The sequence below is a fragment of the Botrytis cinerea genome, chromosome 11, assembly GCF_000143535.2.
Source record: "Botrytis cinerea B05.10 chromosome 11, complete sequence".
Lineage (NCBI taxonomy): Eukaryota > Fungi > Ascomycota > Leotiomycetes > Helotiales > Sclerotiniaceae > Botrytis > Botrytis cinerea.
In genome coordinates, this window is record NC_037320.1 from 2,209,413 (window position 1) to 2,237,029 (window position 27,617).

Genomic DNA, 27,617 nt, shown 5'->3' on the forward strand with positions numbered 1-27,617 from the left:
TCTCCCCCAGTGGAATGGAGTTTTTCGCACGTCTTCTTGAGTTGGAAAGCTGGCCTCATCATTCATAATCGCCTCGATCATCTCGTGTCGAGTTTATTTCTCTGTTGTGGAGTTTTTGCTGCTTGTTCAAACATATGTCCCTGTCTCCTATCCTTACTCATATATCTGGGCATTCTCCCCGAATCAACTCAAATAGGCCTTCTCGAACTCTCAGCAATAGCAAGTGCAACGCAGTCTCAAGAGACGGGCTTTCAAGAGAAGCTATACCACCATACATATGGAGATGATACCAAGTTCCATTGGAGTTCCTCGTGGTAAATTCTTTCAGGAACTGAAAGCAAAAGATCATGTTCGAAAACTTCAAAGTGACTGAACCTCCGAGCGCGAAAACTTCCGTGTTTCTCTCCACATGTTGTCAACCGTAGCAATGATGCATTGAAACTATTTCGACTTTTGCATAATAATTGCTAATCAGATTGTGGCTGTTTTGTTCTATCACTGTCTGACATCTGCAATGTATCTAGTTGCATTGTAGATACTTGATACTTGAGTGAATTCAGTTTATTGAATTTAACCGAATTGCATTAAAAACGACCCAAAAAAGCTCTCAAGGTTGTGGTTGTTGTTGTTAATAGTTGCGTCTTACGGTGTACGGTCGTTAGCATAGATGAAAAAATATTCACTCTTTAGCCGTACAATATACTGCACCTCAATTCTTGAAAATTCTCTGAACCAACGCCGTATTAACGCCGTATCAAAGACACCGTAAGTTGAGGGGGCCGTATAGCTTTTATTATCTTATCCTTAAATAGCACTCCAGCTTCGCACAATGGTTTTCGAATCTAGTTCACTTCTTCTATCATCTTGACCACATCAGTTCTCGCATCTCAAAAACGCAATGGATTGTTTCCCTCCAAAAAAGCGCATTTGTCTGGATTTGCATCATTATGCTATCCCTACCACCTCTGCGGACTCAGATATTGCTGTTCAACAAGACTTTAACGTCCCTCAACAACGCGAAACTTCCCTAGATCGTTTTAATCTCTTTCGATGGCTTCCTAAGGAGCTTCAGCTCGAAATATGGAAGGTGGCTGCTGCAGATATTGATGCGCAAATCGTTACGATAGACACCAAGGTCCACCCCATCAATGAAGAATTGCAAGTCAATCAATACCATCGAGGTACCGCATATACTCATAAAAATAGCGCATCCGTCGATACTGCAACCACATCACTCACAGCCCAGTATCGGATTCCAAGTCTTCTCCACGCCTGTGCAGATGCTAGAGAAGTGGCGTTGAAATACTACCGCCCAGTTTTTGGCCGCGAAATAGGCGGCGCACCGATCTACATTGCTATAGACAATCTTCGTGCCTCCGACACCATTTGTTTCAAAAACCTGAATGCTCTAAAAATGCTGCGCTCATGCACACGAAATTTCAACCAAAGCGAAAAAAACGACATGGATTTTATCAAATCTGCCATCGTGTGTATGGAGGTGCACAATGGCCATCGCGAAAACTATCGAAGTATCCGTTGGATAACATCATCCCTTCGAGAGGTCAGCACTCTATGGATTGCGCAAGAGAAGTCGCATATTCATAGCCACAAACAAAACTTGACAGCATTCATCGTAAAGCATTTATCACACTTACTGGCAGAAGTCATGATCGAGCAGCATGCCACCTTGCAACAAAAGGAAAAGTTTGTGGATCTTGATTCACTTTTCGACGAAATTATCAGATGTGTGGAAAACACAAATCATTCTATTGCGACCTATGGATTTGAACTCCCGCAGGCGAGAATCACGTCAGTAGATGAGCTGAATCGAATTTCTGAGCAGTCGTTTGGGACAGGGGCACGATCTCTTGCTTCTCTTGATTATCTTCAAAAGTTGCTGAGGTAAAAGGACTTTGGGTTGGGCTATTGGTGGAAATGAGATGAGCCAAGCGAAGCGAGGAAGAGCCAGGAAAGGTTACTCTGGCTAATCGAGGCAGACTCGAATGTCAAACAGCCGTACTGACAAAGTCGGATTCATTCGGGTGAATTATGTAGATGGCCAGTGGATAGAATGATGAGGGAGATGATTGGGAACCAAGATAAATGTATAGTGATATCATGAGAAAGCATCTATTTAGCTAAATGATGCACCTTCAATTAACACACCTATGTATGTTGAAATTAACAGTGATTTTTCATTTTCTCAATGTCAATTTGATTGGCATCATGTTTCAACGTCCCAATTTAACTCCATAAACGGTATATCAAAATATGTCTATAAGTGACCCCCTCTGTGTGAACGAAGTGAATGACTTCAATTCAATTACCACTGTAATATAGCAACTGTAATAAAGCCCTAAGCGAATGCGAAAGAGACTAGCTCTTTAAGTAGGCCTTTACTAGGCTTACTACTTTCAATACGTAGCTAGCTCTTTAGATAGAATACAATTAGACATACAGGACCTACGATATTCGTGGGTGCTACGTCTTCCGTATCCTTCTCGTACCAACACCCTCCCCTGCAGTCCCATGATGTCCCCAGTATAATCAAATCCCGGCAAAATTTCCAATCATTCAGACTCATTCCTGGTCCATGAGAGTTTCCAATCAAACAACATTTCTGCTACCAGTGCCTGCCCTCAATCCAAAATCAAAATGTCAATGGTAATCCAAAACTCCAATGCCCAAACGAGTTTACGCATATCCCTGAACACTATCTAGGTATGCTTTGATATGGTAAATTTTTCAACCTTATACGGGCAACACAAATTCTCAATTCTCGGTAACCTACTTCATTCTGAGCCGATGCTTCCTACTCTTGATCAGAGTCCGACTCGCTATATTGATCCAACATGATTTCTTCAGCCATCTCCGTGACATCATTTTTTAAACAACTTGTCTGAAAAGGAACACTAAGGTGTGCTTTTAAGTCATCTATAGTTTCAAAGTCGATGCCGCAAAAACAAACCTGCTCAGCAAGAGTATACCTTTTCGCTAACTCAAAAAGCTCTTTCAAGCAATCAGCACCCCTCAGTGAGTTCCAATGTGCTTTGAGCGCATCCATTCTTGTGAAACTTCTCCTGCATCCAAAAGGGTTCTCAGTCTTAAAAAACTTCTGATATACATCGTCGAAATGACAGCAAAATTTCCTAACATTCGTATGCAGGAGCTCATGGCGACGACAGTCTTTGCGTCTCGAGAAGCCCTTTTCACAGGTAGTGCACTTGTAAGGCTTTTCATTTGTATGACTCCTTTCGTGTTCACGGAGTGTAGTCCCCCTTGTGAATGTCTTGGAACAAACGTCGCACTGGTGGGGATCGCCTCTCTTCCGGGATCTCGTGGAGCTAGGCACCGTTTCAGAGCTAGATATAGGTTCAAGCAAGTTCTCTTGAGGCGTGGAATGTGAAACCGGGGTACTAAATGGGATAGGGGGAATATATGTTTCCATTTGTTCTTCGGTATACTGAACGGCAAGTTCTGGATCTATTATTCCACTTCCATTGAATGCTTGCTTCTCCCCCATACCTCGAGTGATGGATGAATTATTAAAATCTTGGATGTCCCATGATGGTGATGTGGTAGTTGTACTTTGCGCAAGATCATGAGACATGAAATAGTTGACCGAGCTGCTGGGATTTTCATTGGCATTTCCCACGCCAATTTCTGTGTAGTCTTCATTGCTTTCAAGGGTCAGATCTATGATCTCAGATATACGTAGACCTGACCCTTTCTTGGATGCTCGAGAGTGATTGAGACTCCGTGAGTTTACTAAAGTTGACTTAGCGGTTGCTTGGAGGGAGCTGTATTTTTCATGGAAAGCAGCGATGGCTTTTTCGTTCAAAACATTGATGATGACATTGAACTCGTCCCTCCAAATCATCAGAGGTTTCGAATTATCTATCATTTCCAATTGCTTCAGTTGTTGACATAGAAAATCGAGTAATTTGTGGATTTCGTGGCATTTGTATTGTTGTAACAGGTACTGCGTTGCGGGAGCCTTCTCGAGAATGCTTCTCTGGTGATTTTTGTAGTCATATTCATTCATGATGTTCAGTTGGCTGATTTAAAATCGACTTTTAATTTCTTGGGGAATTGTTCTGTTTATAGAAACTGAGACCTAGGTTTTGATATATGCATCGCCTTGATTTTTTGAAATGCATCACATCGTGCCAGCCGGTTAGGACAAGTCTGGACACAGGACACAGGAGCCATACACTGCATATCTCGCCTACCTACCATTCATATCAAGGATGCAACCCATACATCATCAACTGTGAAAGTATGCAATATGTATCATGCACCGATGATGCGTATTTTTCCTTGCATGGTAAAATAGGCTGTGCTGCGTATGATGTTGCATGATGCATGGTACATTCAGCTGTAGCTTATGGTCTTTGATAGGCGCTTACGTGTAATCCATGCAACATTTGTACGCCAGTATCCAGAAACTGGCCGCCGAAGCGGTTTGGAAAAGGCGATGCACATCTCATTGATACCCTGGGAGCTCTCAGGATTTAAAAATGCATCGCCATTTCCCCTGTCCATCCGTCAATTCTCAAGGTTCAAGGCGATGCAGTATCTCATTTTTGATGCTGCCCAATTACCTTGCTAGCCACTCACACACTAACCCCTAGATGACGCATGAATTCGACATTGTGAATTCTAAAAGTGTTGTAACATTACCAGACCAGTATCCACAAAGTATTCTGCTTCGTTTTTCGAGTGAAACTAAACATCTCTAGCATGACTTAATATTTTAGGATTAAAGAGACAGTGGTGTAGTAGGTACTCAGGGAAAATTGGAATTTGGAATTGGAATTTGTAAAGCTAGATTACACAACGAAGATGTAGGCAGGAAAAGTACGAGGAGGTTGCGGTTCGGTAAAAGACATGATTCTCAGCAGTAATGATGATTCCAAGTATACCGGTAATGTTGATAGGTTTGGTGGTTCCTGTTCTTTTGTGTGTTGCGTACATGATGGATGGTATGCATGCTGGAAATGCTGACGTGCCCTTTGAACTGCATCGCCAACCATCGTGTTTGTGTCGGCTCCTGAATTCAAGTGCCCGCAACCGAACATCGCCTTTTCCTTTTTTTTGTCATGCACCTCACTCAAGTAGGAGTAGTGTATGTGTGCGCGGATAATTCTGGTTAAGGGTGTGGGTAGGAATTGTGTGTATAAGCCTAGTGCCTACCTAGTATGATGGTTCTTAGCCAGGGATAGCGAAACTTTTTTTTTTCTCTCCTCTCTGCATCCCACACACAAACCCAACTCTACCCGAAAATGTGCAGTGAGTGCAGGACAAGGTTCGTGTGCTCATTCACCAGCCACAAGGGTGGACAGGAATATCCTGGCACGGTAGGATTGTGATTGTCGGACATCTTTTTGACCTCTGTCTGTGAGTTTTGAAGTGCATCGCCAGCCCAAATCTTTATCTTGTCCTGTAGAGTTTCAGTCACAACCAGATCGCCCGCACCTCGCAATCTAGAATTTGCCACAGCTTGATATATCATATTCGAAGAGCGTCGCCTTTTTAGACGAGTGGATTGATGTCCAGATAAACCCCGGTCCAAATGAGTTCTGACTCTACTCAAAATACATATGGCGACGCAAAAGCTATCATTACTCTGCAATGCCCAATTTTTAACTAACAGTGACTCTGGTCAATACTTTTACTCTATGATTCTGCTCAAAAGGCATGGCGATGCAGTAGTATCCCCAATCTGCCAATATCGATGCTGCGACCAAGTTGAGAATTCGGTGTATATATACTGCAGAAAAATCCCTCTTTCTTTCTTACCTTTCGAATAACATTCATAAGACAGACTTTCTACACAATTTTGACTGCCAAATCTGCAAGATCCGGTTCCGACCTCCCCAATCCCACACACCTCTTTTGACAGCAACCTCGATAGAGGGATTTCAACATCTACCGCTGCTATCCGCCATACAAGCGTTGTTGAAAGTAGCTTTGAACCGAAAAAGCTTTTAGTAAGGGCCGAACCTTTCACCAACCCCGTTCAATACATCAATTGCAGCGGAACATCATTTTTTCAACCAGCCAGAGATTTTATCTTTCCACGAAATGCCACCCTTACCTAGTCAGGCTACTTGGAGCCCGGATGTTATCGCAACTGTAGTGTATAGAGTCACCATGGTCTTGGTGAGTCTCACGTATATCTGGAGAAAATATAGACAACCGCTCAGAACAGATGATTGCAAGTACTGTAAACCACTCTATAATGTGCCTTACTGATTGCTTCACGTGCAGTGCACAAAATTGTTGAGTTGCTCGCTGTACGAACACCCACAGTCGAAGTCAAGTCCGACGAAACTCCCGAGCCCTCTCTCACCAATTCGGTCGACTCGAACAATATTTTGCAAGCTGTAGAAGCTCTTGGCGCGGTGGCTGCAATGGGATTAGGTATCACGGACTGTGATGGCACCTCAAATACTCCCTCAATCAATGTCGAGCTCCAACCAGTACACAACGCGTATTTGGATCGACGACAAGGGTTCAACAAATCGAATAAAGATGGTTGAGATCCCAAGAGTTTCGATATGTATATAGCGCGTGTCGTTACTGGCTTCTCGGAGGACATGTGGATATAGTACTCAAGAGTGATGCGTGTGTGATGAGGCGCTGGGTTGTTTTCCATGGTGATCACAAAGCTTTAGATGACCGTCAATTGTTAAACTTTCTCTTTCTTTGGCGTTCTAAAATGATGGGCACCCAACTTTACTTCTGTTAGCTTTTGATTTTTATTCTTGGTCATGTGAATATTGCGACACGATACCCGATATGGTCGCTGAGACACAAGGGAAAAAGAACGACGGAAACTCCAAAGTATAAAAAAAGCACATGAACACAATTACGTGTATCATTCCGCTCTACACAAAACTTTTTGTAACATTCCGAAATACATAAAAACCACACCATTGTGCAATAAGACCGAGAATTCCTTCCCAAAATGAAGACATTACCGAATTCGGACGAAGAATGATTCAATAGAGTTCAAGTAATGATCTCAATGAAGCTTGGAGACACTAGCGCGGGGTCATAAGACGACGACATGGGACATGTGCATCTGTTCAAAAAAACAAAAAGGGTTGTCTAGAACTAACACTCTTTTACCTATAAACCTGTACAACCAGACTGGATTTCTTTCTGTGACATACCAGATGAAAATCATTGCCTTTTCCCACTGTGTTTGAATTATTTTCCTCTTTTTAACATTCACCTTCGTCCCTAGGACAAATCGAAATTGTGAACAACAAGTCTCGCGGTACTTCCAACGAAGCAATTTCAGGTGTGATATACAAGAAGTTTCCATTCGAACGAATCGATAATTCCCTCCGAGGCCTAACGGTAATTTCGAGACTCAAAAACACAATTTGAAGAATTAAGACAAAAACCTTTCATTACAATTGATCTTTGACTTTCTTTCCAAGCCCCACGACACTTGCGACGTTCAACAGAGCAATAAGAGAAGCAGAATCAAGTAACGAACATACATTTGGACTTCCAAACTCTCGGGAAAATAAAACAAGTAGCAAGAGACAGGTATAGTGAAAGCAAACTTATATGACGAAAGAAATATGCTGAACGAAAACAGAAAGATGCAGCACTCGAAGTACTTTGTCGCCCTTCTCAGCGTCTTGCTCTTCCTCTCAAGCGACAATGTAGTTGAAGCTCGCCGAGTCAATCGCCGACAATCTCCTTGCACCCCCTCTTCAGCCCCCGGCTCTTCTGCACCGCCTTCCACCACTTCCACCACTTCCAAGGCACCTCCAGTGTCGACAAGCACCTCTACAACCGCGATCAGCACCTCCGCTCCTACCTCTCCACCATCTTCTCCCGGTCCACCAAACCCACCTGTCTGCAACATGCAATCGCCCGGAATCTGTCAACTTGCCACTAAGTCCAACTTTCCCACTAGACCCCTCGTCCAAGATGCTTGGATCTTCAACCCATCCTGCAATGTTATCGGCGGAACAACTAACATTCCTTTGTATAAGACATTCTTTTTGGCTTCACAGTTGCCTTATGGCGTTGTGATGATAGGAAATAGTCCTACAGCATCTCCAAGTTTCGATTACGCAGGCGGTCATTATGGAGTTGGTGGTACGGATGGTGGAAATCCGGGTTGGTGGTGTGCAATTGAGGGGGATGGTACTTATGCTTGTTACGCGCAGTTTAAGTGTTAGAACGCAGTGGAGGTGTGCCAATTCTTATTCTCAAGAATAACTGTGACGTTTGAGACGTCAGGTGGCAGAGATAGGCTGGGTTGGAACAGGTTGAAGTTGCTTTGGAGATGGTTTGCTGAATTTGCGCATAATACTGGCTAAGGTTGTTCATAGTTGGAAGATAATAGGAAACAGAATGTTAGACTGAGAATGCTGTTAGATTGATATGACAGATAGCATTATTAGCATCCGGATTTCCAATATATGCGAGAATCTTTACAGCCCACGACTTTGATAATTCAGGATGTGCTCCAGTACTGACTAGAACGAACATTCCAAAGCTACGCGCAGAGATCCAGCTCACTAGAGCATCTGTAAAATTTAACTGATGTAGCTCAAGGTAAGATCCGTAGCGTGTACCCGACAATGAAGGACGGGGAGATTCTTATTGTAAAGCTTCGATGCCCAGAATATCAATTAGAAAGCTCAAACCCCTGAACAATTTTCGCGAGGAAAACATCGTATTTTAATCTACTCCGCGACAAAGTGCGGGGACCGACCTTACCTAAATGAAAAATGTTAGATTACGAAGTTTTCTACGTAAGATCTTACAATCAATCAGTCACTCTTGAAGCTTACTATTTAAACAACCAACTAACCTTAGGTAGGTAACAGAAACTGTCGAACGCTTTCCGGTTTGTCATGAAGCATATGCAGACGAAGGCGAAGGCGAATGGAATCAAGCAATAGTGCATATTCTTGAAGTTACGCGTTAAGTAGATCTGTACTCATTGCAATCTATTTGACATCAAGTCTCGAAAAGATCAACGCATGAATTTATTGACTGCTAGCGAATGATTTCGTAACTGAAACTAACATGATTGCCGGTGTGAAGGAGTGGCTCAGTGGTTTCGGGGAAAGGCAACCAATTCTTCCCCCTCCTCTCACTTCCATCATCCTTCACAACCGATTCTCAAGTATTCTTATTCCATATCGTCGCATTTCAGACTGATTTGTTTGTCTTCTAAATTATTTGTTGTATTTTATCTGGTTGGAGAGAATCATCCGAAAGCGAGAAGTATCAAGGCTTATAATTCGCAGTACGAGTAGTCCTATCGGAAACTAAAAGATCATCGATCTTGTCTTTGTCTCTGTCGTCATAATTCCCAGGGAACCCACCGTCCAATTCACAACCCATTTATTTCTGCTACCTACTCGCCGGTCTCCCTCAACCATGCCTCTACCGTTCGAAATCCAACGGCGACGCTTTATGCGGACAGCAAACAGCAAATACATTTACGGCAGAGTTGTGAGTCCTGCGCACCTTCCATTTGATCCCGTCTCTACTTTTGTGCTGGATTGCCTAGTGATTTTAGGCCGGAACCAATTTCCAGCTTTCAGATGCTAACACAAATTTGCAATCGCAGCCTCTCATTCACACAATTATCTTCCTCATCGAACTCATAATGGTCGGGAGACTTACCGCAAAATTCAACAGCTACTATGCTGCCCGTCCAGTACTCACCATGATGGTGACAAACGCAGTACTGGGCGGCATAGCTGACACAGTGGCACAATCTATAACGGCAATTAGACAATCCGCCGTGCGAAAACAAGGAGGATTAAGGAAGGATGATTCGTTGGCGATAGAAATTCACGAACTCGATAGGAAAAATCCATTCAACGATCGTGATCTTATTCCTGATTCCAAGATTCTACCGCCACCTTTTGATTTCGAGCGCTTGACTCGGTTCATGGCGTATGGATTCGCGATGGCGCCTATACAGTTTAAATGGTTCAAGTTCCTATCAAAAGCATTTCCAATCACAAAATCGAGCGCTTTTGGACCAGCAATGAAGATGGTTGCGATGGATCAATTGGTTTTCGCACCAGTCGGTATGAAAAGTCCTTCGATATCATTAGAGACATGGCAACTAACTGTTCGCAGGCATCGCTAATTTCTTCGTTGTTATGACCGTCGCAGAAGGTGGCGGAAAGAGAGCGGTTGCTCAAAAGCTAAGAGATATGTATCTTCCAACACTAAAGGCTAACTTTATGGTTTGGCCTCTGGTACAAATCATCAACTTCCGCCTTATGCCAATTCAATTCCAATTAGTAGGCTCTCCACCAAAGCAGAATCTTACATCCTAGTACTCAATGCTAACCATTTTAATAGCCATTCGTTTCGACTGTTGGTATTGCGTGGACAGCTTATCTCTCCTTATCGAATGCAGCTGAAGATGCTTTGGAAGTTCGATCAGCCCCGGTATCGCCAAACATCAGATTATTGTAACTCTAGACCCGAGTATGCGAAAAGGAAGGCACGATTGACAACCCGGAATCAGCGGCATTGGCAAGGAATGGAGTTCTAGGTCTGAATTTTGGTCTGGATAGGTCACACTGGACAATATATCTACGAGTTTGATTTTCATATCTGGTTGGGACATTCAAATGGTGTTTGGCGCCTGGATTTTTGGAGGCGAATATCATGATTTCTTTCTAGACTACAGATTTACATATCGTATTGATTTTACTCAAGTACAAATATCTATTAGCAATAATAATTCTGTCTGATATCTGGAACTATTGGGTGGCATTTGCTCTTTGTAATCTTCAACTTGCCTGCCCTATATGAGCAAACGAGCTTTCTGGAGCAGGTAGAGACGGCACCTTGTTATAATTGCGAATGTCTTACCATTCAAACATCCAAGCAGATGCCCGCGTCTCAGAAAACTTCATAGCTTGGATCTCCCATTCAAGCATACTCAATAGACAATGAAATGATGGCTTCAGTTCCTTAAATCTGATACGAAAAGGTCACGGATACTCCCGACAAGCTGCCGAGGGGAGGATCCAAGAAAACCACCCCCACCATGATAGAGGGGCATTCCATCAAATCTCAACTCACGTCCCTTTTGTTTTAAGCTTTTGTTTCTTCTCAACCAATTTCTAAATCATTACCACCTTTGCAATCAAAACTATAAGAAGCTCAGTCCGGATCTTCTTTCTTCTAACTATCACTCGATACTTTGAATCTATTACTACAAAAAGATGTCTCTTTCAAACAAGCTTTCCATCACCGACGTTGACGTCAAGGACAAGAGAGTTTTGATCAGAGTATGTTACAGTTCTCCTTACCTGTCGTTGAATCTCCATCATGTAATCCTATGTTATCCTATATCGAGCACAAGCCATACCTTTCTCATTCAATAGATACTGGAAGATTGGAAGGCCGCGTTACACATACTAAAAACGGCATCTAAAATAACTAAACTAGCTAACTAACTGCCCACCCACTAGGTCGATTTCAACGTCCCTCTCGACTCCGACAAGAACATTACCAACAACCAACGTATTGCAGGCGCAGTCCCAACCATCAAATATGCCATCGACAATGGTGCTAAAGCCGTTGTTCTCATGTCTCACTTGGGACGTCCAGATGGAAAGGTTAACGCCAAATATTCTTTAAAGCCCGTCGTCCCAGAGCTCGAGAAGCTTTTGGGCGGAAAGAAGGTCGAGATGGCACCAGATTGTGTAGGAAAGGAAGTCGAAGAAATTGTTAACAAGGCAACTGGAGGACAAGTTGTGTTGCTTGAGAACTTGAGATTCCATGCTGAGGAGGAGGGAAGCTCAAAGGATGCAGAGGGAAAGAAGGTTAAGGCTGATAAGGAGAAGGTTGAGGAGTTCAGAAAGGGTTTGACTGCTTTGGGAGATATTTTCATCAGTGAGTCTTTTTTTGGGGGGGTTTATCGCGGATCTTGAAGTTTTGATGTCAAGCTTCATTTTGGGCATTTAAAAGGGGCATAGGCTAATTAACGGCTTCAAGACGATGCTTTCGGAACTGCTCACAGAGCTCACAGCTCCATGGTCGGTGTTGATCTTCCACAAAAGGCATCCGGATTCCTCATGAAGAAGGAACTCGAGTACTTCGCCAAGGCTTTGGAGAACCCTCAACGACCATTCTTGGCCATTCTCGGAGGAGCCAAGGTTTCTGATAAGATTCAATTGATTGACAACCTTCTCGGCAAAGTCAACAAGCTCATCGTTTGTGGTGGTATGGCATTCACATTCAAGAAGACATTGGAGGGTGTTAAGATTGGTAACTCTCTTTTCGATGAGGCTGGAAGCAAGACTGTTAAGGATCTCGTTGAGAAGGCCAAGAAGAACAACGTTGAGCTTGTTCTCCCAGTTGATTACATTACTGCCGATAACTTTGCCAAGGATGCCAACACTGGCACTGCTACCGATGAGGAGGGTATCCCAGATGGATGGATGGGTCTCGACTGTGGAGTCAAGAGTATCGAACTCTACAAGAAAGCCATCGATGAGTCCAAGACTATCCTCTGGAACGGTCCACCAGGAGTCTTCGAATTTGAGGCTTTTGCCAAGGGTACCAAGGCTACTCTTGATGCTGCCGTCGATGCTGCTCAGAATGGAAAGATTGTTATTATTGGTGGTGGTGACACCGCTACTGTGGCTGCTAAGTACGGCGTTGAGAGCAAGCTTAGCCACGTTTCAACTGGTGGTGGAGCTTCTTTGGAATTGCTCGAGGGCAAGGATCTCCCAGGTGTTTCTGCTTTGTCGAGTAAGTAAATTTGGAGGTCACGTTTGTAGAATGGCTCGGTTCTGATGGGATATCAGACCGTTCAAATAAATCCAACCTATAACTATAGGAAAATTCGTTGGGTGAGGAAACAGTACATGATAGCTCGAATCGCGAAGGGATATTGGAATGACGAAATGAATAACAAAAAAACATTATTATAGAGAAATGCACATCATGATCGTCTCCATTGTATGCCTATCATCTTCTAGTAATTTCTACTTTGATGTGCTGTATGTGATATGATGTCATGCCCTTAACTCCCGATTGATTGTGTATCACCCATGGAACAAAATATTTCCTGCTCATCTCTTCTTGTTTGCTTCGACTTTCTTCAATTCTTCCCTGTAAACGAAATAAAGTTAGTATGTGGGAATCTTAATGTGCAGCAACAGACTGCGTGAATGGGTGTATCATAGCTGGTAGGTGTAAAATAGAACGAGGAATCAGAGTGTGGTATGGTAATACATACTTCAACTGCGCAGAGAAATCCTCCGAAGTATCATCGTCATCCCAGCTCTCTTCCCACAAATGTGTGTTGTCGCCGGGTACTTCTGTGTCTTCTTGGCTCCAGTCTAGAGGGGTAAACATGTTAGCTTAAAATGTGCAAATCTGTAGATCCTGCTCTTGTATGATATTGGCCCTTCTTTGGTATAGGGAAACGAGGAGCGAAGTTGGAATAACAGGAAGAGCTGTAGAATGCAGGCACATATCTCCGCAGTTCCAAATCTGTATCTCAGCTGGACTGTACTCTGCGAGCAAGCTCGGAAAGCTACTCTCCCTCTCCCCGTACCGTCCATCATCCATAGCTAATTTGCCAAATCCTCGAGCTTCAAGATTCATCAGACACCATAACGCAATTGTGGTCATCAATTAGGGAACCGCTTTTTAACGGCTCACTTCAGTGCTTGACTCTATTGGTAATCATCACTTGAACCGCTTTCGAATCGCCGCCAATACCAAATATAGATTAAGAGATAAACCTACTCTCAACTGGGAAATCCTCAAACTCGTCGTCTTCCTCTAATGTAGTGACGGGCTTTTGATCTTTCGACGCATCGGCGGATGATTTATCGGCGCTGGTGGCCTTTGTTGTTGGGACGGCGCCAGAGGCTGGTGCTGCGGACATGACGGGTGGTTTGAAAATGCGAGGATAGATCCGTAGATTGACGATGTGAGGTAAGATAATGTGGTATGGTTTTCGTTTCGTGCGGCGGTTGGATCGTAGGGAAATGGGTCTGCGATGCGAACGTGGTTTGGAATGTCGCACTGTACAGCAGAGTGAGATCGCACAAGGCAAGCTCGCAAGAAATCCCTGGCAGATTAGATAAGCTGAGGACCAATATCCACCAGGTGATCGTAGAGTTTGAGCTTAGTCAGTCAGTGCTCCATGTTCTTAATAAAAGACCCTTGCCGCTTTGCTGTTCCGCCGCCTCTTCTAGGCCTGAGCTTTTCCAATGGATCCAACAATCACTACACAGCCACCAGGTACTCGGAGGTTTTAACCATTAACAAAAATGGATAGATGACGGCTGCCTCCAAGTGCACTCACTGATGGCCGTAATTACGAAGTGCGAGGCTTTGGAAAGTAAGCTACGGACTTTATTTTCTCATTCATGTTTCTTTCCGTCTCCTTGCTTTTCGCCGATTGTGATATTGTGAATGGCGGACCGGGCCTGAGATTTTGGTTGATCTGGACCATTATAAGAAGGATCTCTTTCCTTTTTCTTTCCTGACTTTTCTTCTGCTTGTCTTATTCTCTCGTTGTACGTGTATGTGAAACTATCAACATCACCATCATCATCACACCTGCCTCAATTCACTGCCCCGCATTCTCCGAGCGCCAGGTTTTCGAACTTGAAATACATCAACATCGTTTCACCAACAGAACAGGCCGTATCCGAGGCCCTCCGGTTTGTCCACTTCTTGAGATTCATCTTTGACATTGAATGCCCATGACCTTTATAAGTTCTACTTTACGAACACAGAACCCATGATCCCCTGGCCAGAATAACAGTCCCTTAAGGTCGCGAGACCTTCACACATCATACACGAAAACAAAACCACATTTCATGCACTCGCGCAAACACATTTAACAGAACAGTCAAAATGAGCAGGTGGTTTAGATCTGCCGTCAAGGCAGCACCTACAATGGTTGGAGAAGACGAAGAACAGCATTTACGGGATGTCGAGGCTGCGATGTTAAAATTGTTGAACGACGATATCGATGAAGCAGACAAACTACTGAAGAAAAACGATTCCTCATACCATCATCTTGGGAGAGGAATATCCGGATTTTTGTCTGCGATGATGGGTGTAGAGAAGGATTTACTCAAGGAAGCTGCGGCAATTTTACTAGAAGCCGAGAATAAAAGTTGGGAAGACATGAAGAAAGCTCAAAAGGATACTACGGCTTTCCAATCAAAAATATACCCACAGGGTACAGAGTATCTGTTGTGTTATTCTGTGTAAGTTTCGTTCCCAAGGGAATGTAGAGAATTGGTGCTGATACAGTTTATGATAGGGCTCAATTGACGAGTGCGATCACGGCCGTTCTCAGCGGAAGTATCACAGAAGCAGTCAAGGGCTTTTACAAGTTGAGAAAGGCATATCTTACGCTGGATGGAATCCTGGAGATCGAGAACAAACATTTGGAGAAGATGGCGAGTTCGAGTTCAAGTACGACTTCACTCACTTCTAGACCTCCAAGCCGAAAGAGTACTTTACCAGCAGTTACGGTTGATGATATTGCACATCAAACGGCAAATATCTCTGTGGGAGACCTCGATGAAAAGATGGACGAGCACAATGCTTCACTTCCAGACGTCTCGAGACCGCCTTCACCACCCTCGGTTACTAACCCCTATGATATTGAGCCGGAACTTGCAGAAAGAGTGTTCACCAACCGAACAGATATTTTCATACATTCTGGAGTTCGATTGTGTTGCGGCCTTTTACTCCTTGTTTTCTCTATGATTGAAAATCCAATCTTCAACAAAATATTGTACATCGTCGGATTCAAAGGGGATCGAGAACGTGGAACCAGACTCCTATGGCAAGCGACAAGATATCAAAATTTCAACAGTGCTATTGCTGCTCTTGCTTTGCTTGGATATTACAATGGATTGGCTGGATTCTGTGATATTCTACCTACAGACGCTGGAGCTGATGAAAATCTTACGGGATACCCAAAAAAGAAATGCGAGGCGCTTCTGGCTGAAATGAAATCTCGACACCCCCATTCTAGATTGTGGAAACTGGAAGAAGCTCGCATGTTATCTTATAACAAAAACTTGCAAGGTGCGCTTGAAATCTTGGAAGATAACTCTAAGAGTAAGATGAAACAAATTGCTATGATCAATACATTCGAGATGGCTCTTACTACCTTGTTTTTCCACGAGTATCAAAAATCGGCGGCGGCATGGATCAATTGCAGCGAACAAAGTGCCTGGAGTCCAACGTTATACCACTACATGGCCGGTGCTTCATATGTCGAACTTTACCGCAATACGCGACTCAGCGATCCTACAGCCGCTAAGATCCATAAGAAACAAGCTACTGAATTTCTCCTGAAAGCTCCACCTCTAGCAGGCAAACAAAAGGTCATGGCTAAGCAACTCCCTTTCGATATCTACATAGTAAGCAAGGTAGGTAAATGGGAACAAAGAGCCAAAACATGGAATGTAGATCTTGTGGATGCAATTGGACCCAGTCCTTTTGTTGAAATGATATACTTCTGGAATGGAGTTAAGAAAAGTGGAAATGTGGAGTTGCAGAAATGCTTAGATCTTCTCGAGGAGAATAGAATGACGTGCCCGGAGAAATGTAACGAGGATGAGGATGATAAAGCTATTCATCTTTTGCTACGTGGATGTGTGGTGAGGAACATGGGGAGGTACGAGGAAGCGAGGAAGATCTTGAAAGGGGAAATTGTGGACTCTGAAAGGTATTGCCCCTCTTTATATCTGTGTCTCTCCTGAACACGATAACTAACATATACCAGACACGCGCGTGGCGCTCTCAGAGATGACTGGACTCTTCCTTCCGCCTACTACGAATTAGCGTGTTGTTCCTGGCACGAGAAAGATTTGCCCCCAACGGGAGATACAGCTTCGGAAGGGAAGATTTCCGATGGAAAGTTAATAGAGTATCGGAAGGAAAAGGTACTTGATTGTGAAGAGAAATTACTCAAATTGCACAGTTGGCCACAAACTTATGTTTTTGAGGCGAGGATGAGCTTCAAGATCAGTACTAGTTTGCTTACAGTCAGACGAGAGAAGGGATTGGCTGGCCTATAAAGGCAGAACAGAAGATCGTCGGATGAGGTGGGCGATAGAGATAGATAGGCGAAAACACGTGGGACCAAAATACGTGAGATGTAGAAAGAAAAGACGCCCGTCGGTTTACGTTGGTATTTATAGAAATATGGATCAGTTTTGGCATTGGAGTTTTGGCTGGCGAGGTGGATGGTTGCTGGGACTGGATAACGGAGACACGAATGATATCATAGTGATCTGAGAACGAAGAATAGGTTCTGAAAGGACTTTAGGAAGAGAATGAGGATGAATAAATGATTCGAGATAGATCTTCTAAAGATTAGATAAATTGAGATAGAATGAATTGAGAAATGTTGAAAAGTATACCATTTGTTATAATACCTCTAATTACGAACAAGATGAATAGATATACTGGGGAAAGAACAATTGGATATGTGCATTTAATCATATAATCAACATCGCATTTTATGAAAACACCCAGGCTCGAAGCGATTTCTTTTGTGACTTCAATGGTTATTTTCCTGGAAGTCTACAAGTAACTCTGACTTGATGATGGTAAGATATGAATGTTGCAACTTGATGTTTATCCATGATTGGTGCACATAGATATCACATCTAAACTTCTGCTTAGGTTTGGTTTCAAACCACCTGTTGGTAAATGTTACTTTCGAAAACTCACATTCTCGTTCCGGAAATCAAAGTGTGACTTGGACGACAGCATCACACTCTGTGGATTCGTGAATCATTAATGTATTGATCTCATCATGTCTTCATGCTAAAATCTCAATCTGGTATTCTCATATACACTCAAAATTCGCCTTAAATACAAAGCCTGAAAGATGCATCTGTGCATGTCATATAACAGGTCCAAACAAAATCGCTTGCCAAATTCATTAACCGATTCCCCTGAGATCATCATCTCTTCCATTTATATCGTCATCTCATATAAGTTTGCTCATTCCTTGTCGCACAGGGCACTACAATAATCACTAACTTTTACCATCCCATCTAAACCTCATTACTTGGGTATTCAACACTTCCAATGGCATTGAACTCTTCTTTCAATGCTCTCACACTGACAAATCTACCCAAAAGATTCATACTTCCAGCCTTATCGTTTGTTCCACTGGCTCTTGCACCACCGAAAGGTTGTTGTCCCACCACAGCGCCGGTACTCTTGCAGTTGACATAAAAGTTACCTGCCGAATTTCTCAATGCTTCTTCGGCATATCTGATTGCAGCTCTGTCGGTCGCGAAAACTGCGCCAGTAAGTCCGTACTCAGATGTAGTATCAACGAGCTTGCAAATCGACTCGAAAGCTTCAGCTGGAGCCGAAGTATCATCGTAGACATGTACTGTAAGAACTGGACCGAAAAGCTCAGTAGAGAGAAGAGGATGTCTTGGGTTGGTGGTTTGGTAGATAGTTGGGTGGATGTAATAACCGGTTGAATTATCGTGTTTACCTCCTACAAGGAGTTCGAGCTCAGAGTCGGATTTGGCGTTGTCGATGACTCCCGAGAGTTTCTTGAACGATGGTTCGTGGATTACTGGGCCAATAAAGTTCTTTGGATCCTTTGGAGATCCAATTGAGAGTTTGGATGTTTCTTCAACCAACTTTTCCTTGAATTGAGGCCAGATAGATTTGGGAACATATGCTCTTGATGTAGCACTACACTTTTGGCCTTGGTATTCGAAAGCGCCACGAACAGTGTTGAGAGCAGCATTCTCTATGTCAGCTGAAGAGTGAATAAGATGGAAGTTCTTTCCTCCAGTCTCTCCTACGATTCTTGGATATCCTTGATACCTACCCTCGGCAACCCCATTTGCGATTGATCCATAGAGCTTTCTGAATACAGCAGTACTTCCGGTATAGTGAAGAGCAGCCAATTGCTTATGTTCCAAAACAACCTTTGTAACTTCAACGGGATTTCCTGGCACGAACTGGATAACATTCTTCGGGAGGCCAGCCTCGAGCAAAATGTTGTACAATAACCAATTTGAGGCAATGGCAGAATCAGATGGTTTCCAAACCACGACATTTCCCATCAAAGCTGGTGCACCTGGCAAGTTACCCGCAATTGCTGTGAAATTGAATGGAGTCACAGCGTAGACGAATCCCTCCAAAGGTCTGTATTCGAGTCTGTTCCAGACACCGGGCGAGTGGTGTTCCGGTTGTTGCGCATACAATTCTTCGGCGTATTGAACGTTGAATCTGAGGAAATCTGCCAACTCTGCAGCAGAATCGATCTCAGCTTGCCAAGCATTCTTTCCCTGTCCCAACATCGTAGCAGCCATAATTTCATATCTATATTTGCCAGAGATAAGATCTGCGGCCTTGAGGAAGATAGCGGCTCGGTCTGCAAAAGGAAGAGATTCCCATTCGGGCTTTGCAGCGAGAGCGGCATCGATGGCGGACGAAACATCGGATGGGGAGGCGTTTGAATAAGTTGCGACTTTGGAGGAATGGTCGGCTGGATTGAGCTGGTGGGAGATAGAGGAGGTTTTAACCTGTAATTATCGTTAGCTTCACTTACTAGATTTTGAGAAACGTCTAAGACTAACTAACCTCTTTACCTCCGACTACCAAAGGAACTTCCAAAGGAGCCTTACTTTCCAATCTCTCCAATGCTTTGTAGAGTCCCTCACGTTGTGCGGATCCCTTAGCATAATGATGCTATATCATCCGTTAGCATTCCCATTGCTTTTCTGAGACAAAGCTATAACTTCTATTTTCTGGACGAAACTTACATTTGGCTCATTCACAACCTTTGGAATTTTGAAGTTTGCAATAGTTGCCATATTGCATCTATTTCCTGTACTTGATGTGATGGTACCACCCAATGTGCTGGTGCGGGGTATACGTATCGAAGCTTCACATTTGTGCGAAGCAATCAATGAACAACGATTAATTGTCTGAAAGCTTCTCGAGCTTTTGATATTTCTTGCGAGCATGATTGATTGACGAATGAAGACTTTTCGAACCAAAGAAACAAAGAAAGAAGATGAAGTATAATGAGAGGATATGCCTACCTCGAAAAAGAAGAACAATCGGTGTTATCGCGTTTGTTATTTGCTTTATGATAAGGACATTGATGCGCCGAACAACGGACAATTATATGTTTGAAGCTCTAGCTATCAGTTCGGTTTCTGACGGCTTTAGCACAATTAGACGCTAAGAATCATCTAAATTTATAGAGGGGTGGATAAGCCCCGCATTGATCTCGACGGATAAGTCAGGAACAGAATCAAGTCATGAAATAGGAGCAAAGATTCTCTTTCCATAATCGGAGTAAGAGGTAAATTGTGCAACAAAAGTTGATTCTTTTTGTTATTGTCGGCTAAATTGAACTGGACGTATTGGAAATCGAAAGTATCAAGGATATGAAGAATTACCAAAGCCGTCTTGGCCCATAATGTTAAGTGAATGGCAATATTAGTGTCTCCACCAGAATGAATTTTTGGATTCACTGTTGAGATTTTGTATTGGTTCATTGGGCAAACATCAGGACATAACTCCTAGCACTTTTGCAAGTGCAATCAGAGAATGTAAACTATCATTCGAACATTTCCGCCTCTCATGACCAACTTTATGGGTGGGCTTGTTCAATGTTGCACGGAGCCCCCTCGGTTCAGATGAAGGGGTAAATTCGCGAGAGGAGAGAGTAAAAAACATATAGAAAGCACGCGTTGTAAGATAAAAATCGCAAACCAAACTTGTTTTCCAGGATTCAAATATGATACTACATTTGACTATTTAATCTGATTTGGAAGACTGAGAAATCCCATTGGGTCCAATTATGTCCACTGAGGAGTCAATATCCACCAAGTGGTTTTTTGCCCCCCCCCCCCCCCCCCCAATTCATTATTGCTGATTGAGTGAAATGCTTCTATGGCTATCATTCGAAGTCAAGTGACTTACACCAGATATTCTCGCTATTTCCCACGATTCATTTCGGCTATCACTCGAAATCCGTCAACTGTTCGCTGAATTCCTCCAACTGCGGTCGGGAATTCTGGCTCTGTGATTCGAGGATCTTTGACTAGGACGCGGAGAATTTTGTGACCTCGAGCCCTCAATTGAAGGCTTCCGACTCCCACTCGAAGAATTTGAAGATCTGATTATACTACTTGTCGGTATTTTGTCAATTGATATGGGGCTAAGACTCTCCAGTTCGATCTCATTGCCTAGCACCCTTCTGTGGCGATGTGGGATTGCCATACTTACACCCCAGACTATCAGTATTATCAAAGTCAACGAAACTGTGACACTCCAGTAATATCCAAAGCCTTTCTGTATTTTCATGGAGCCGTCAGGTGTCCAAGTGAATACTGGCATTGCAAAGACTGACTTTATTAAAAGTTAGCAATAGTGAAATAAGCAGTACGAGTGACGTACTGCAATGAATGTTCCCGGCAAGAAGACCATCCCTAGAATAGCTATGGTTTTCATGGCTTTTGAGTCTCGCTTTGTGTCTATAGCTATGATTTTCATGACCTCGCTATCATTTCTACTCGCTTTTGCGAGGTCGGTTGAAGTTTCCGTCAAGAATATGGCTCGACGAGCAGAGGCTTCTGCTCGGAATTGTCGAAATCAAAGGTAAGTAGTTGGACTAGACAAGTTTGGATCAATCAAAAGACTTACAACAGAAAGTAAGGCATCCCTTCTCATCTGTAGATAATCGATACCTAGAAGCATATGCTCGCAATGATCCCTCAATTCTTCAATCGTTTGCTTCCCCTCCTGATCCAGTTCATCTAACAATTTGTTGCCAACAATGCTCCTTTGGCAAAAACTGAAGTTGCAGCTACACTATGCTCTGCGTTGCTCAAAGAAATAGTCGTACTTATAAAGTCTATGTGTAATGTATCCATCGAGGAAACACCGTTTTCATCATATCGATTGCTAGAATTTTGTATCTTGTCGGTGACAACCCTATAATTGTGCTGACCTGTACCACTTTCGATTGCGCCAATATCAATCGCTGGGTTTTTGATTCTGACATCTAATTGCTCCAGTTCGTGGCGTATGAATAACTTAGCGACACACCGAGGTTGACTAACTCCCACATAAGAATCGACGTTGAAGGGCAAAGGAATGACATCTACGTTCTAGTGCACGAGAAAGACTCCAGTGATTATGTGAGTGCTAGAGTTCGTAGTCAAGGTAAGGAGATCCCATTCATTCATGGCAGATCCAATTTTGATCGTTAGGGTTGTTGATAATTCATTATGGGGGCTTATAGAAGTAGTCTTGAAGGATAGAGTGATCAAACTCTGGTGAATTTGGAGGAAACTCCTTGGAGTAACGAAGGCCGAAGCAGATAATATGTTGTAATTGGAATTTTTGGTAAAGGGCAAAGCTAGTGTCCAATTTTCGGGTGACATGGCATCTGCGTTGCTCCAGCCTTTGCCAATACTATACGAATCAGCCACCAGATCAGTCTAGACAATAGAATTCTAAAATGAGGACTATACATACAGTATACGGATGCCACTATCAGGTTGGTTACCATCGACAGTTAGATCCTAGTGCGAGCCAGTCCATAACCTTGTTCCTCGCTCTCAAACATTTTGAACTGATGAGTTAGCCAACCTTTACTAGCCAATCTTCTAGAGATCTATCATCTTTCAATTCACCCTCCAATCTTTGAATTTGCCGAGAAGGGTATTATAGAGTCCCCGAGTAATTAATCTGGTTGTTGTGTGCATAGAGGTAATCATAATCGGGGTTGCCAATCTCGGCAACACTTTTGGGGCATTTTAGGACCCGTACTACTCGATTTTATCAAATTTTGCAACTAAAACTCAGAGTACGAAGATTGTATACGCGAAACGATGACTTCCATTCCACGTCAAAATTGCCAACGCTACAAGTGTTGAACTAGACATATAAAAAAGCGGACTTCACCGAGTGCAAGAGTCAAGATAAGTCTCGACCCTACAGTACAAAATGGCACCAGGCCACAATTCATGTGATGCGCAGCCAACAAAAATCGGATTAAAGGTTACAGCAGTTGATAATTATGACAAGTGGGATTATCACTGACTCTAATTGGGGATATTCGAGGTTAGCAAGTGCTATAGGTTATTCGCAATCTTGTATTGTTGTACGTTCATTATCTTTCGCAGCAATCTAAACAACTTTACCACCATACCAAACTACTCACTCCTCCTCACAACCCCCGGAACAAACCACCAAGCCCCCATCATCCCCCCCAACAACCCTAAAACAACTGGCTGCAAAACCCTGGCTCCTCCCCCGTCCCCACCATCCAAATTCGCCGCCAAAATACCAGTCACAGCTGGGAATATATTTCCACCGGCTTGACCAATTACAAACATTAGACCCAGGGCAGGTGTAATGATTCTCGACGGAAGAAGTGATTTAGCATGCGTAATTGCTGCTGGGAAAAATGGCCCTAGGAAAAATCCAAGTAAACATACGATGACGACACTGCCGATTAGACTGGCGAGTCTCCAGCTAATGATTTGTAAAATGATGCATAAGAAGGAATAGAGGAGAATCATTGGTTTTTCGCCGAATCGGTGAGTAGGTTCGATGAGGAAGAGACGGCCGAGTGCGTTTCCTGCGTAGAAGAGAGTGGGAAGGTAGCCAATTGATGTGGTTTTAATTCCTGAGTTGGGTGCGAGAGTAATGAGATAAGTGACTAGCCAGCCGCCAATGGTTATGCTGCTACCCAAATGGAAGAAAAAGAACAAACTAATGACCCAAACACTCTTTGCTCCCAGAATTTCCACAACATCTCTCCACATTGCACTTCCTCTTCTTGCATGATCACTTTGTTCACCTTCTTCACCTCGTTCTTCATTATTCTGATTATGCAGAGGCTTAATCACTAGTTCTCTTGCAAAGGCCCAGACAACTAAGCAAACATTCAGGCCTGCAACTCCAGCCAAAGCCCCATAACTCTCCATCCAGTGTACCGGCTTGGCAGTTGCAACGGCAGTTACAGCCAATGGGCCAAGCAAACATCCCACACTATACGCCGCATGTACCACACCCAACCATCGATGTGCCTTGTCACCAACCTGGGCTATGTAGGTATTTGCCTGAGCATCCTGATATGCTTGACCAAGAGCCGCCAAACCAAAGCTCACTACGAATAACGGCCATGGAGGCCCCCAAATCCTTATAAACTGAGTCAAAAGTTGCAAACTTGCACCTAGAAGTAGTACCCCACCAATGCCCAGACGTAGATTGGTTTGGAGGAATGGAATACTAATCGCCGCAAATGCCCAGCCGAGAAAGCAGGAGAGATACAGAAACGCGATGGATGATGTGGAAAGCGTATATGTGTCCAATATGTAAGGGATGAGAGAACCGAGGCTACCATCATTGAGCCCAGCGGTGAAAAAAGCAAGAATTGATGATGTAAGTCTCAAGATCAGGGTAAAATTCGATGTTGATTCAAGGGGAGTTGGTGATGAATCGGATGGGGGGCGAGGTGAGATACTTTGTGATGATGATACTGCATCTGTCCTAAGTACGGAAAGGGGGATCTCGGTTGAGGGACTTTGGTGAATGGTCTGCGTTTGGGACATGATGTAGCCGCTCTTTTTCAGAGAGCGGAAAATCGCAGGGCAAAAAAGACAAAAGGAACATACAACAGTGGGGATTCGCTGGTGGTCACCCACCCAACTACTAATCCACCGATCTGAAGCTTGTGTATGGCAGAGCGGACGGGATGCCCAATTCTCTTCAGTCTATGGTCGTATATGAGAGATTAATTCTCAATAATCAATATATCACCTGTGTCAACGGAAGAAACCTCTTTAATAAAATACCAGATGTATATATATGGCATAACCGACAGTGACATCACGGTGCTGACAGCGCAGCCCCTCATCGCTTGACGGCCCGAAATTCCGGAACGTACGGATAATGTTCGGACCATAATATCCCACCTATGGCGCTCTTCTGATTGGCGTGACTCGAGTGAATATGCACGTGGTCACACTTGGCTTTCGTAGTATTCGGCCCAGGATGATATCAATATTCCATACACTCTCAACAGAACATCGTGAATACATCATACTCACCGCTGAGATAATACAAATTATTGCAAGCGTTCTACTACAAAAGAGGGGCAAAGACAGGATCGACAAAAAATGAAGCAATTACTTCACGCATTAGAGTTCAAGATTGAGGTGGCCAAATCTCTCATTGTATTGCCCTGACGAGGGCCTAGGCTGGCGCATCCACTAGGGACCGCCCATACACAATCATCAAGATCATGCACACAACTAAAGCTACAGCATCTCCATGCATCCCAACAGAAATAAGAAAGAGTGGTGCGAAGAAGTCGCCCGACCAGTAGATCCATCCATACCATTTCCTTTCCAATTCCAAACGCAACGAGTAACATACCCACAGAGTAAGTTAAGCAATTTGTTAGGGTTGATAGCAAAACAGTACAGAAAGCAAAAAGAAAAAAGCAAACGCGAGTTCCTTCCGCTAAAAAGAACAATATCGAAGCGAGGTAGCAAGGGGTATGAGTGAGAAAAGGATAGAAAATTAATCTCGTGTCATCAAAAAGGTGGCCAACCTCATATGGCCGAGGCGGAGGAATTTGGTGCAAGCATCGCAAAACCCCCCCAAAAATGGGTCCAAATTTGATGGAGATATATGATCAATCTCAAAAACAATTGACGCCGTGCCGAAATACCATGGAACGTGCAACACTTCAAATAGTTCTTGGAGATTTGGAATTTCTACCATAGAAGTCAGTAAACCTGTAAGTGAGTAGGTCAGTAGTTCATGAAAAAGGAGAAGAATGGCTGACCCAATATCCACAATGTCATCCACATGATTGCACAATGCCACAAAAAGATCAAAAAAAAGTTTACCGCCACTCTCCATTTCTGTCTGCATGGTTCCGCTCCTCTTAAATGTCTTACGACATCTGATAATCAAGGCAAGATAATGAGCGCGTAGCCTAGAGTCCGTGTCTGGCGTGTTGTCATAAGCATACCGAGCACTACGAAGAATTGTAGCAACCTCGATTCCACTCTGTAAACCTTGCTTCCTAAGAGCAACGCGTTTGAGTTCCTCAAGACCATACTTCTCCGCAGCGCAGTATATGACAGTATCCTTCAAAAGGTGTTCTCCCACGCTGGATATATAACTTGTAGCCTCTACTGACCCGCGGCCACCTATATTTTCGGGGTTGGGTGAATGATCTGCATCCTCAAGCTCCCAAGAGTTTCGGCGTTTGTTGTGAATCAAACGTGGATAGTAGTCACCCTTCTATCAATTGGTCAGTACTATCAATGACCACTGTATGTCTTACATCATCAGTGAACATACGTAAAGATATTCGAGAACACAGGAGAAGATTTCGGGTTCTTCGTCGGGTAAAGCCATCCTCTTACTCTGCGCCTCGAAGAATTGTCCTCTCAATGCCGTCGCAAAGTATGGAGACAAGGAAAGTACATCTTCATGCGCCGCAAACAGTCGTCCTTCCTTACCAACAGTAAAAGTTACAATTGGTGAGGTCAAGCTACTACAGTGATTTCCCATTAGTTTAGATCCAACTCGAGCCTGAATTCATATCCAATGACATGATTAGCCTCTCTTACCTCGCATTGGGTGAGTCTTGCGCGCTTTGTTCGAACGACTTCTGCAATTTCGACAATTTTGCAGGATCCCTATATGATTTCTTCGATTTGATGTTCTTTTCCACACGATCCTTCGATCTGTGGGAACGCTTGAACATGGCTGCTTCGGTTTTATTGTGAATTGATCGATATATGGATTTGGAGGGGTAATTGAATGAGTGACGAAATGAGTATTCGGATGTAAGGGTAGGGAGAGAAAGGTGGTTGAAATTGACACACAAAACGAAAGATTGACAGGGTCTCGGAAGAAATCTCAAAATTGTACTAAGTGACAGTATTGAGATTCTTGAGTGTTGGTAGTCGACCCGAATGGTGTGGTAAGGAAAGGAAAAAAGGTCGCGAGGGCGCGAAGAGGCCTCAATATATATATTCATCTATTGACACACTGCGGCCAACCATTTTCTTGGCAGGCAACCGATTTGTAGTGCCACGTGATACTCGGTCAGTCCAATTGAGGTTCAAATGGTAGGGATCGAAATATCTGTTTCATTTGATTCGTTCTACTCAATGCCGCTCAGCCTCAAGTTCATATCGTGACGAGTTCATTCGTTGCTATGTGTAGCATTTTTGTGATGCCTATCATAGGCTGCATCTTCCGTCTTCGCTGTCCCGATAAAGCCTGGCATTACAGTCACATGCACGCGGGGTATTATCACGTGTTTATGCGTTTCAACCAATGTTAACATCGTAACTTTCTACTCTCCGTCTTCAACATCAAATTTCTTTCGATCAAAAAGCGACCTGCTCCGGATACTTCGTTTCTTTGGAACGTGCGAACTGGCCATGCCGTGGCCTATGTGAATGGATCTTGGTGCCTATACGGTGAGCTCAGAGGCTGTCCCTGATTAAGCGTGAATTTGCTCAACTAAACCCCGATTCTTGATATCAAGTACAGGAATACTCAGTGCA

General features: G+C 43.5%; 11 protein-coding genes across 12 annotated transcripts; 6 read left to right on the plus strand and 5 right to left on the minus strand.

Moving 5' to 3' along the window:
* The first annotated feature begins 729 nt into the window (after positions 1 to 729).
* On the plus strand, positions 730 to 2,119 carry BCIN_11g06190 (hypothetical protein). Its single transcript, XM_024696121.1, has one exon. The coding sequence runs from the start codon at positions 899 to 901 to the stop codon at positions 1,904 to 1,906; it is 1,008 nt and encodes a 335-aa protein (XP_024551925.1). The 5' UTR covers positions 730 to 898; the 3' UTR covers positions 1,907 to 2,119.
* A 390-nt stretch (positions 2,120 to 2,509) lies between these two features.
* Positions 2,510 to 4,108, minus strand: BCIN_11g06200 (hypothetical protein). Its single transcript, XM_024696122.1, has one exon. The coding sequence runs from the start codon at positions 4,043 to 4,045 to the stop codon at positions 2,813 to 2,815; it is 1,233 nt and encodes a 410-aa protein (XP_024551926.1). The 5' UTR covers positions 4,046 to 4,108; the 3' UTR covers positions 2,510 to 2,812.
* A 1,575-nt stretch (positions 4,109 to 5,683) lies between these two features.
* On the plus strand, positions 5,684 to 6,793 carry BCIN_11g06210 (hypothetical protein). 2 transcript variants are annotated; one of them, XM_024696123.1, is made up of 2 exons: positions 5,684 to 6,220; positions 6,274 to 6,793. In XM_024696123.1, exons 1-2 carry the CDS (start codon positions 6,088 to 6,090, stop codon positions 6,543 to 6,545), a joined length of 405 nt encoding a protein of 134 aa, XP_024551927.1. In that variant the 5' UTR covers positions 5,684 to 6,087; the 3' UTR covers positions 6,546 to 6,793. The 2 variants fall into 2 exon arrangements, with proteins under 2 accessions (XP_024551927.1, XP_024551928.1); XM_024696124.1 differs by having other exon boundaries at positions 5,684 to 6,793.
* Positions 6,794 to 7,183: 390 nt separating this feature from the next.
* BCIN_11g06220 (hypothetical protein) lies at positions 7,184 to 8,503 on the plus strand. The gene is made up of 2 exons (XM_024696125.1): positions 7,184 to 7,566; positions 7,619 to 8,503. The coding sequence occupies exon 2, from the start codon at positions 7,623 to 7,625 to the stop codon at positions 8,208 to 8,210; it is 588 nt and encodes a 195-aa protein (XP_024551929.1). The 5' UTR covers positions 7,184 to 7,566; positions 7,619 to 7,622; the 3' UTR covers positions 8,211 to 8,503.
* Positions 8,504 to 9,157: 654 nt separating this feature from the next.
* Positions 9,158 to 10,746, plus strand: BCIN_11g06230 (hypothetical protein). Its single transcript, XM_024696126.1, has 4 exons — positions 9,158 to 9,498; positions 9,617 to 10,085; positions 10,138 to 10,304; positions 10,366 to 10,746. The coding sequence occupies exons 1-4, from the start codon at positions 9,424 to 9,426 to the stop codon at positions 10,480 to 10,482; spliced, it is 828 nt and encodes a 275-aa protein (XP_024551930.1). The 5' UTR covers positions 9,158 to 9,423; the 3' UTR covers positions 10,483 to 10,746.
* Positions 10,747 to 11,033: 287 nt separating this feature from the next.
* Bcpgk1 lies at positions 11,034 to 12,970 on the plus strand. Its single transcript, XM_001548271.2, has 3 exons — positions 11,034 to 11,306; positions 11,490 to 11,913; positions 12,016 to 12,970. Exons 1-3 carry the CDS (start codon positions 11,241 to 11,243, stop codon positions 12,780 to 12,782), a joined length of 1,257 nt encoding a protein of 418 aa, XP_001548321.1. The 5' UTR covers positions 11,034 to 11,240; the 3' UTR covers positions 12,783 to 12,970.
* Positions 12,971 to 12,984: 14 nt separating this feature from the next.
* Positions 12,985 to 14,031, minus strand: BCIN_11g06250 (hypothetical protein). Its single transcript, XM_001548270.2, has 3 exons — positions 13,780 to 14,031; positions 13,265 to 13,367; positions 12,985 to 13,137 (listed from the first exon to the last, which is right to left on the minus strand). Exons 1-3 carry the CDS (start codon positions 13,919 to 13,921, stop codon positions 13,098 to 13,100), a joined length of 285 nt encoding a protein of 94 aa, XP_001548320.1. The 5' UTR covers positions 13,922 to 14,031; the 3' UTR covers positions 12,985 to 13,097.
* Positions 14,032 to 14,720: 689 nt separating this feature from the next.
* On the plus strand, positions 14,721 to 17,437 carry BCIN_11g06260 (hypothetical protein). Its single transcript, XM_024696127.1, has 3 exons — positions 14,721 to 15,260; positions 15,317 to 16,738; positions 16,796 to 17,437. The coding sequence occupies exons 1-3, from the start codon at positions 14,902 to 14,904 to the stop codon at positions 17,088 to 17,090; spliced, it is 2,076 nt and encodes a 691-aa protein (XP_024551931.1). The 5' UTR covers positions 14,721 to 14,901; the 3' UTR covers positions 17,091 to 17,437.
* A 398-nt stretch (positions 17,438 to 17,835) lies between these two features.
* On the minus strand, positions 17,836 to 20,102 carry BCIN_11g06270 (hypothetical protein). Its single transcript, XM_001548268.2, has 3 exons — positions 19,818 to 20,102; positions 19,636 to 19,743; positions 17,836 to 19,577 (listed from the first exon to the last, which is right to left on the minus strand). The coding sequence occupies exons 1-3, from the start codon at positions 20,019 to 20,021 to the stop codon at positions 18,078 to 18,080; spliced, it is 1,812 nt and encodes a 603-aa protein (XP_001548318.2). The 5' UTR covers positions 20,022 to 20,102; the 3' UTR covers positions 17,836 to 18,077.
* A 3,020-nt stretch (positions 20,103 to 23,122) lies between these two features.
* On the minus strand, positions 23,123 to 24,842 carry BCIN_11g06280 (hypothetical protein). Its single transcript, XM_001548266.2, has one exon. The coding sequence runs from the start codon at positions 24,630 to 24,632 to the stop codon at positions 23,229 to 23,231; it is 1,404 nt and encodes a 467-aa protein (XP_001548316.1). The 5' UTR covers positions 24,633 to 24,842; the 3' UTR covers positions 23,123 to 23,228.
* Positions 24,843 to 25,239: 397 nt separating this feature from the next.
* On the minus strand, positions 25,240 to 27,015 carry BCIN_11g06290 (hypothetical protein). Its single transcript, XM_001548265.2, has 4 exons — positions 26,670 to 27,015; positions 26,398 to 26,593; positions 25,874 to 26,337; positions 25,240 to 25,802 (listed from the first exon to the last, which is right to left on the minus strand). Exons 1-4 carry the CDS (start codon positions 26,804 to 26,806, stop codon positions 25,775 to 25,777), a joined length of 825 nt encoding a protein of 274 aa, XP_001548315.1. The 5' UTR covers positions 26,807 to 27,015; the 3' UTR covers positions 25,240 to 25,774.
* Positions 27,016 to 27,617: the final 602 nt, after the last annotated feature.

What these genes read in the sequence shown, in the direction of transcription:
- Bcpgk1 (XM_001548271.2), top strand. Translation starts at nt 11,241, where the DNA reads ATGTCTCTTTCAAACAAGCTTTCCATCACCGACGTTGACGTCAAGGAC. An exon ending in ACAAGAGAGTTTTGATCAGA is followed by an intron (nt 11,307 to 11,489) that starts GTATGTTACAGT and finishes CCCACCCACTAG; the next exon opens with GTCGATTTCAACGTCCCTCT. An exon ending in TTTGGGAGATATTTTCATCA is followed by an intron (nt 11,914 to 12,015) that starts GTGAGTCTTTTT and finishes AACGGCTTCAAG; the next exon opens with ACGATGCTTTCGGAACTGCT.
- BCIN_11g06250 (XM_001548270.2), bottom strand. Translation starts at nt 13,921, where the DNA reads ATGTCCGCAGCACCAGCCTCTGGCGCCGTCCCAACAACAAAGGCCACC. An exon ending in TGAGGATTTCCCAGTTGAGA is followed by an intron (nt 13,368 to 13,779) that starts GTAGGTTTATCT and finishes TTACCCCTCTAG; the next exon opens with ACTGGAGCCAAGAAGACACA. An exon ending in GATTTCTCTGCGCAGTTGAA is followed by an intron (nt 13,138 to 13,264) that starts GTATGTATTACC and finishes TTTCGTTTACAG; the next exon opens with GGAAGAATTGAAGAAAGTCG.
- BCIN_11g06290 (XM_001548265.2), bottom strand. Translation starts at nt 26,806, where the DNA reads ATGTTCAAGCGTTCCCACAGATCGAAGGATCGTGTGGAAAAGAACATC. An exon ending in CAAGACTCACCCAATGCGAG is followed by an intron (nt 26,594 to 26,669) that starts GTAAGAGAGGCT and finishes AAATCACTGTAG; the next exon opens with TAGCTTGACCTCACCAATTG. An exon ending in GTGTTCTCGAATATCTTTAC is followed by an intron (nt 26,338 to 26,397) that starts GTATGTTCACTG and finishes ACCAATTGATAG; the next exon opens with AAGGGTGACTACTATCCACG.
- BCIN_11g06210 (XM_024696123.1), top strand. Translation starts at nt 6,088, where the DNA reads ATGCCACCCTTACCTAGTCAGGCTACTTGGAGCCCGGATGTTATCGCA. An exon ending in ACCGCTCAGAACAGATGATT is followed by an intron (nt 6,221 to 6,273) that starts GCAAGTACTGTA and finishes CTTCACGTGCAG; the next exon opens with TGCACAAAATTGTTGAGTTG.
- BCIN_11g06190 (XM_024696121.1), top strand. Translation starts at nt 899, where the DNA reads ATGGATTGTTTCCCTCCAAAAAAGCGCATTTGTCTGGATTTGCATCAT.
- BCIN_11g06230 (XM_024696126.1), top strand. Translation starts at nt 9,424, where the DNA reads ATGCCTCTACCGTTCGAAATCCAACGGCGACGCTTTATGCGGACAGCA. An exon ending in AATACATTTACGGCAGAGTT is followed by an intron (nt 9,499 to 9,616) that starts GTGAGTCCTGCG and finishes TTGCAATCGCAG; the next exon opens with CCTCTCATTCACACAATTAT. An exon ending in ATTGGTTTTCGCACCAGTCG is followed by an intron (nt 10,086 to 10,137) that starts GTATGAAAAGTC and finishes AACTGTTCGCAG; the next exon opens with GCATCGCTAATTTCTTCGTT.
- BCIN_11g06220 (XM_024696125.1), top strand. Translation starts at nt 7,623, where the DNA reads ATGCAGCACTCGAAGTACTTTGTCGCCCTTCTCAGCGTCTTGCTCTTC.
- BCIN_11g06260 (XM_024696127.1), top strand. Translation starts at nt 14,902, where the DNA reads ATGAGCAGGTGGTTTAGATCTGCCGTCAAGGCAGCACCTACAATGGTT. An exon ending in TATCTGTTGTGTTATTCTGT is followed by an intron (nt 15,261 to 15,316) that starts GTAAGTTTCGTT and finishes AGTTTATGATAG; the next exon opens with GGCTCAATTGACGAGTGCGA. An exon ending in GAAATTGTGGACTCTGAAAG is followed by an intron (nt 16,739 to 16,795) that starts GTATTGCCCCTC and finishes AACATATACCAG; the next exon opens with ACACGCGCGTGGCGCTCTCA.
- BCIN_11g06280 (XM_001548266.2), bottom strand. Translation starts at nt 24,632, where the DNA reads ATGTCCCAAACGCAGACCATTCACCAAAGTCCCTCAACCGAGATCCCC.
- BCIN_11g06270 (XM_001548268.2), bottom strand. Translation starts at nt 20,021, where the DNA reads ATGCTCGCAAGAAATATCAAAAGCTCGAGAAGCTTTCAGACAATTAAT. An exon ending in AGGTTGTGAATGAGCCAAAT is followed by an intron (nt 19,744 to 19,817) that starts GTAAGTTTCGTC and finishes CGGATGATATAG; the next exon opens with CATCATTATGCTAAGGGATC. An exon ending in TGGTAGTCGGAGGTAAAGAG is followed by an intron (nt 19,578 to 19,635) that starts GTTAGTTAGTCT and finishes CGATAATTACAG; the next exon opens with GTTAAAACCTCCTCTATCTC.
- BCIN_11g06200 (XM_024696122.1), bottom strand. Translation starts at nt 4,045, where the DNA reads ATGAATGAATATGACTACAAAAATCACCAGAGAAGCATTCTCGAGAAG.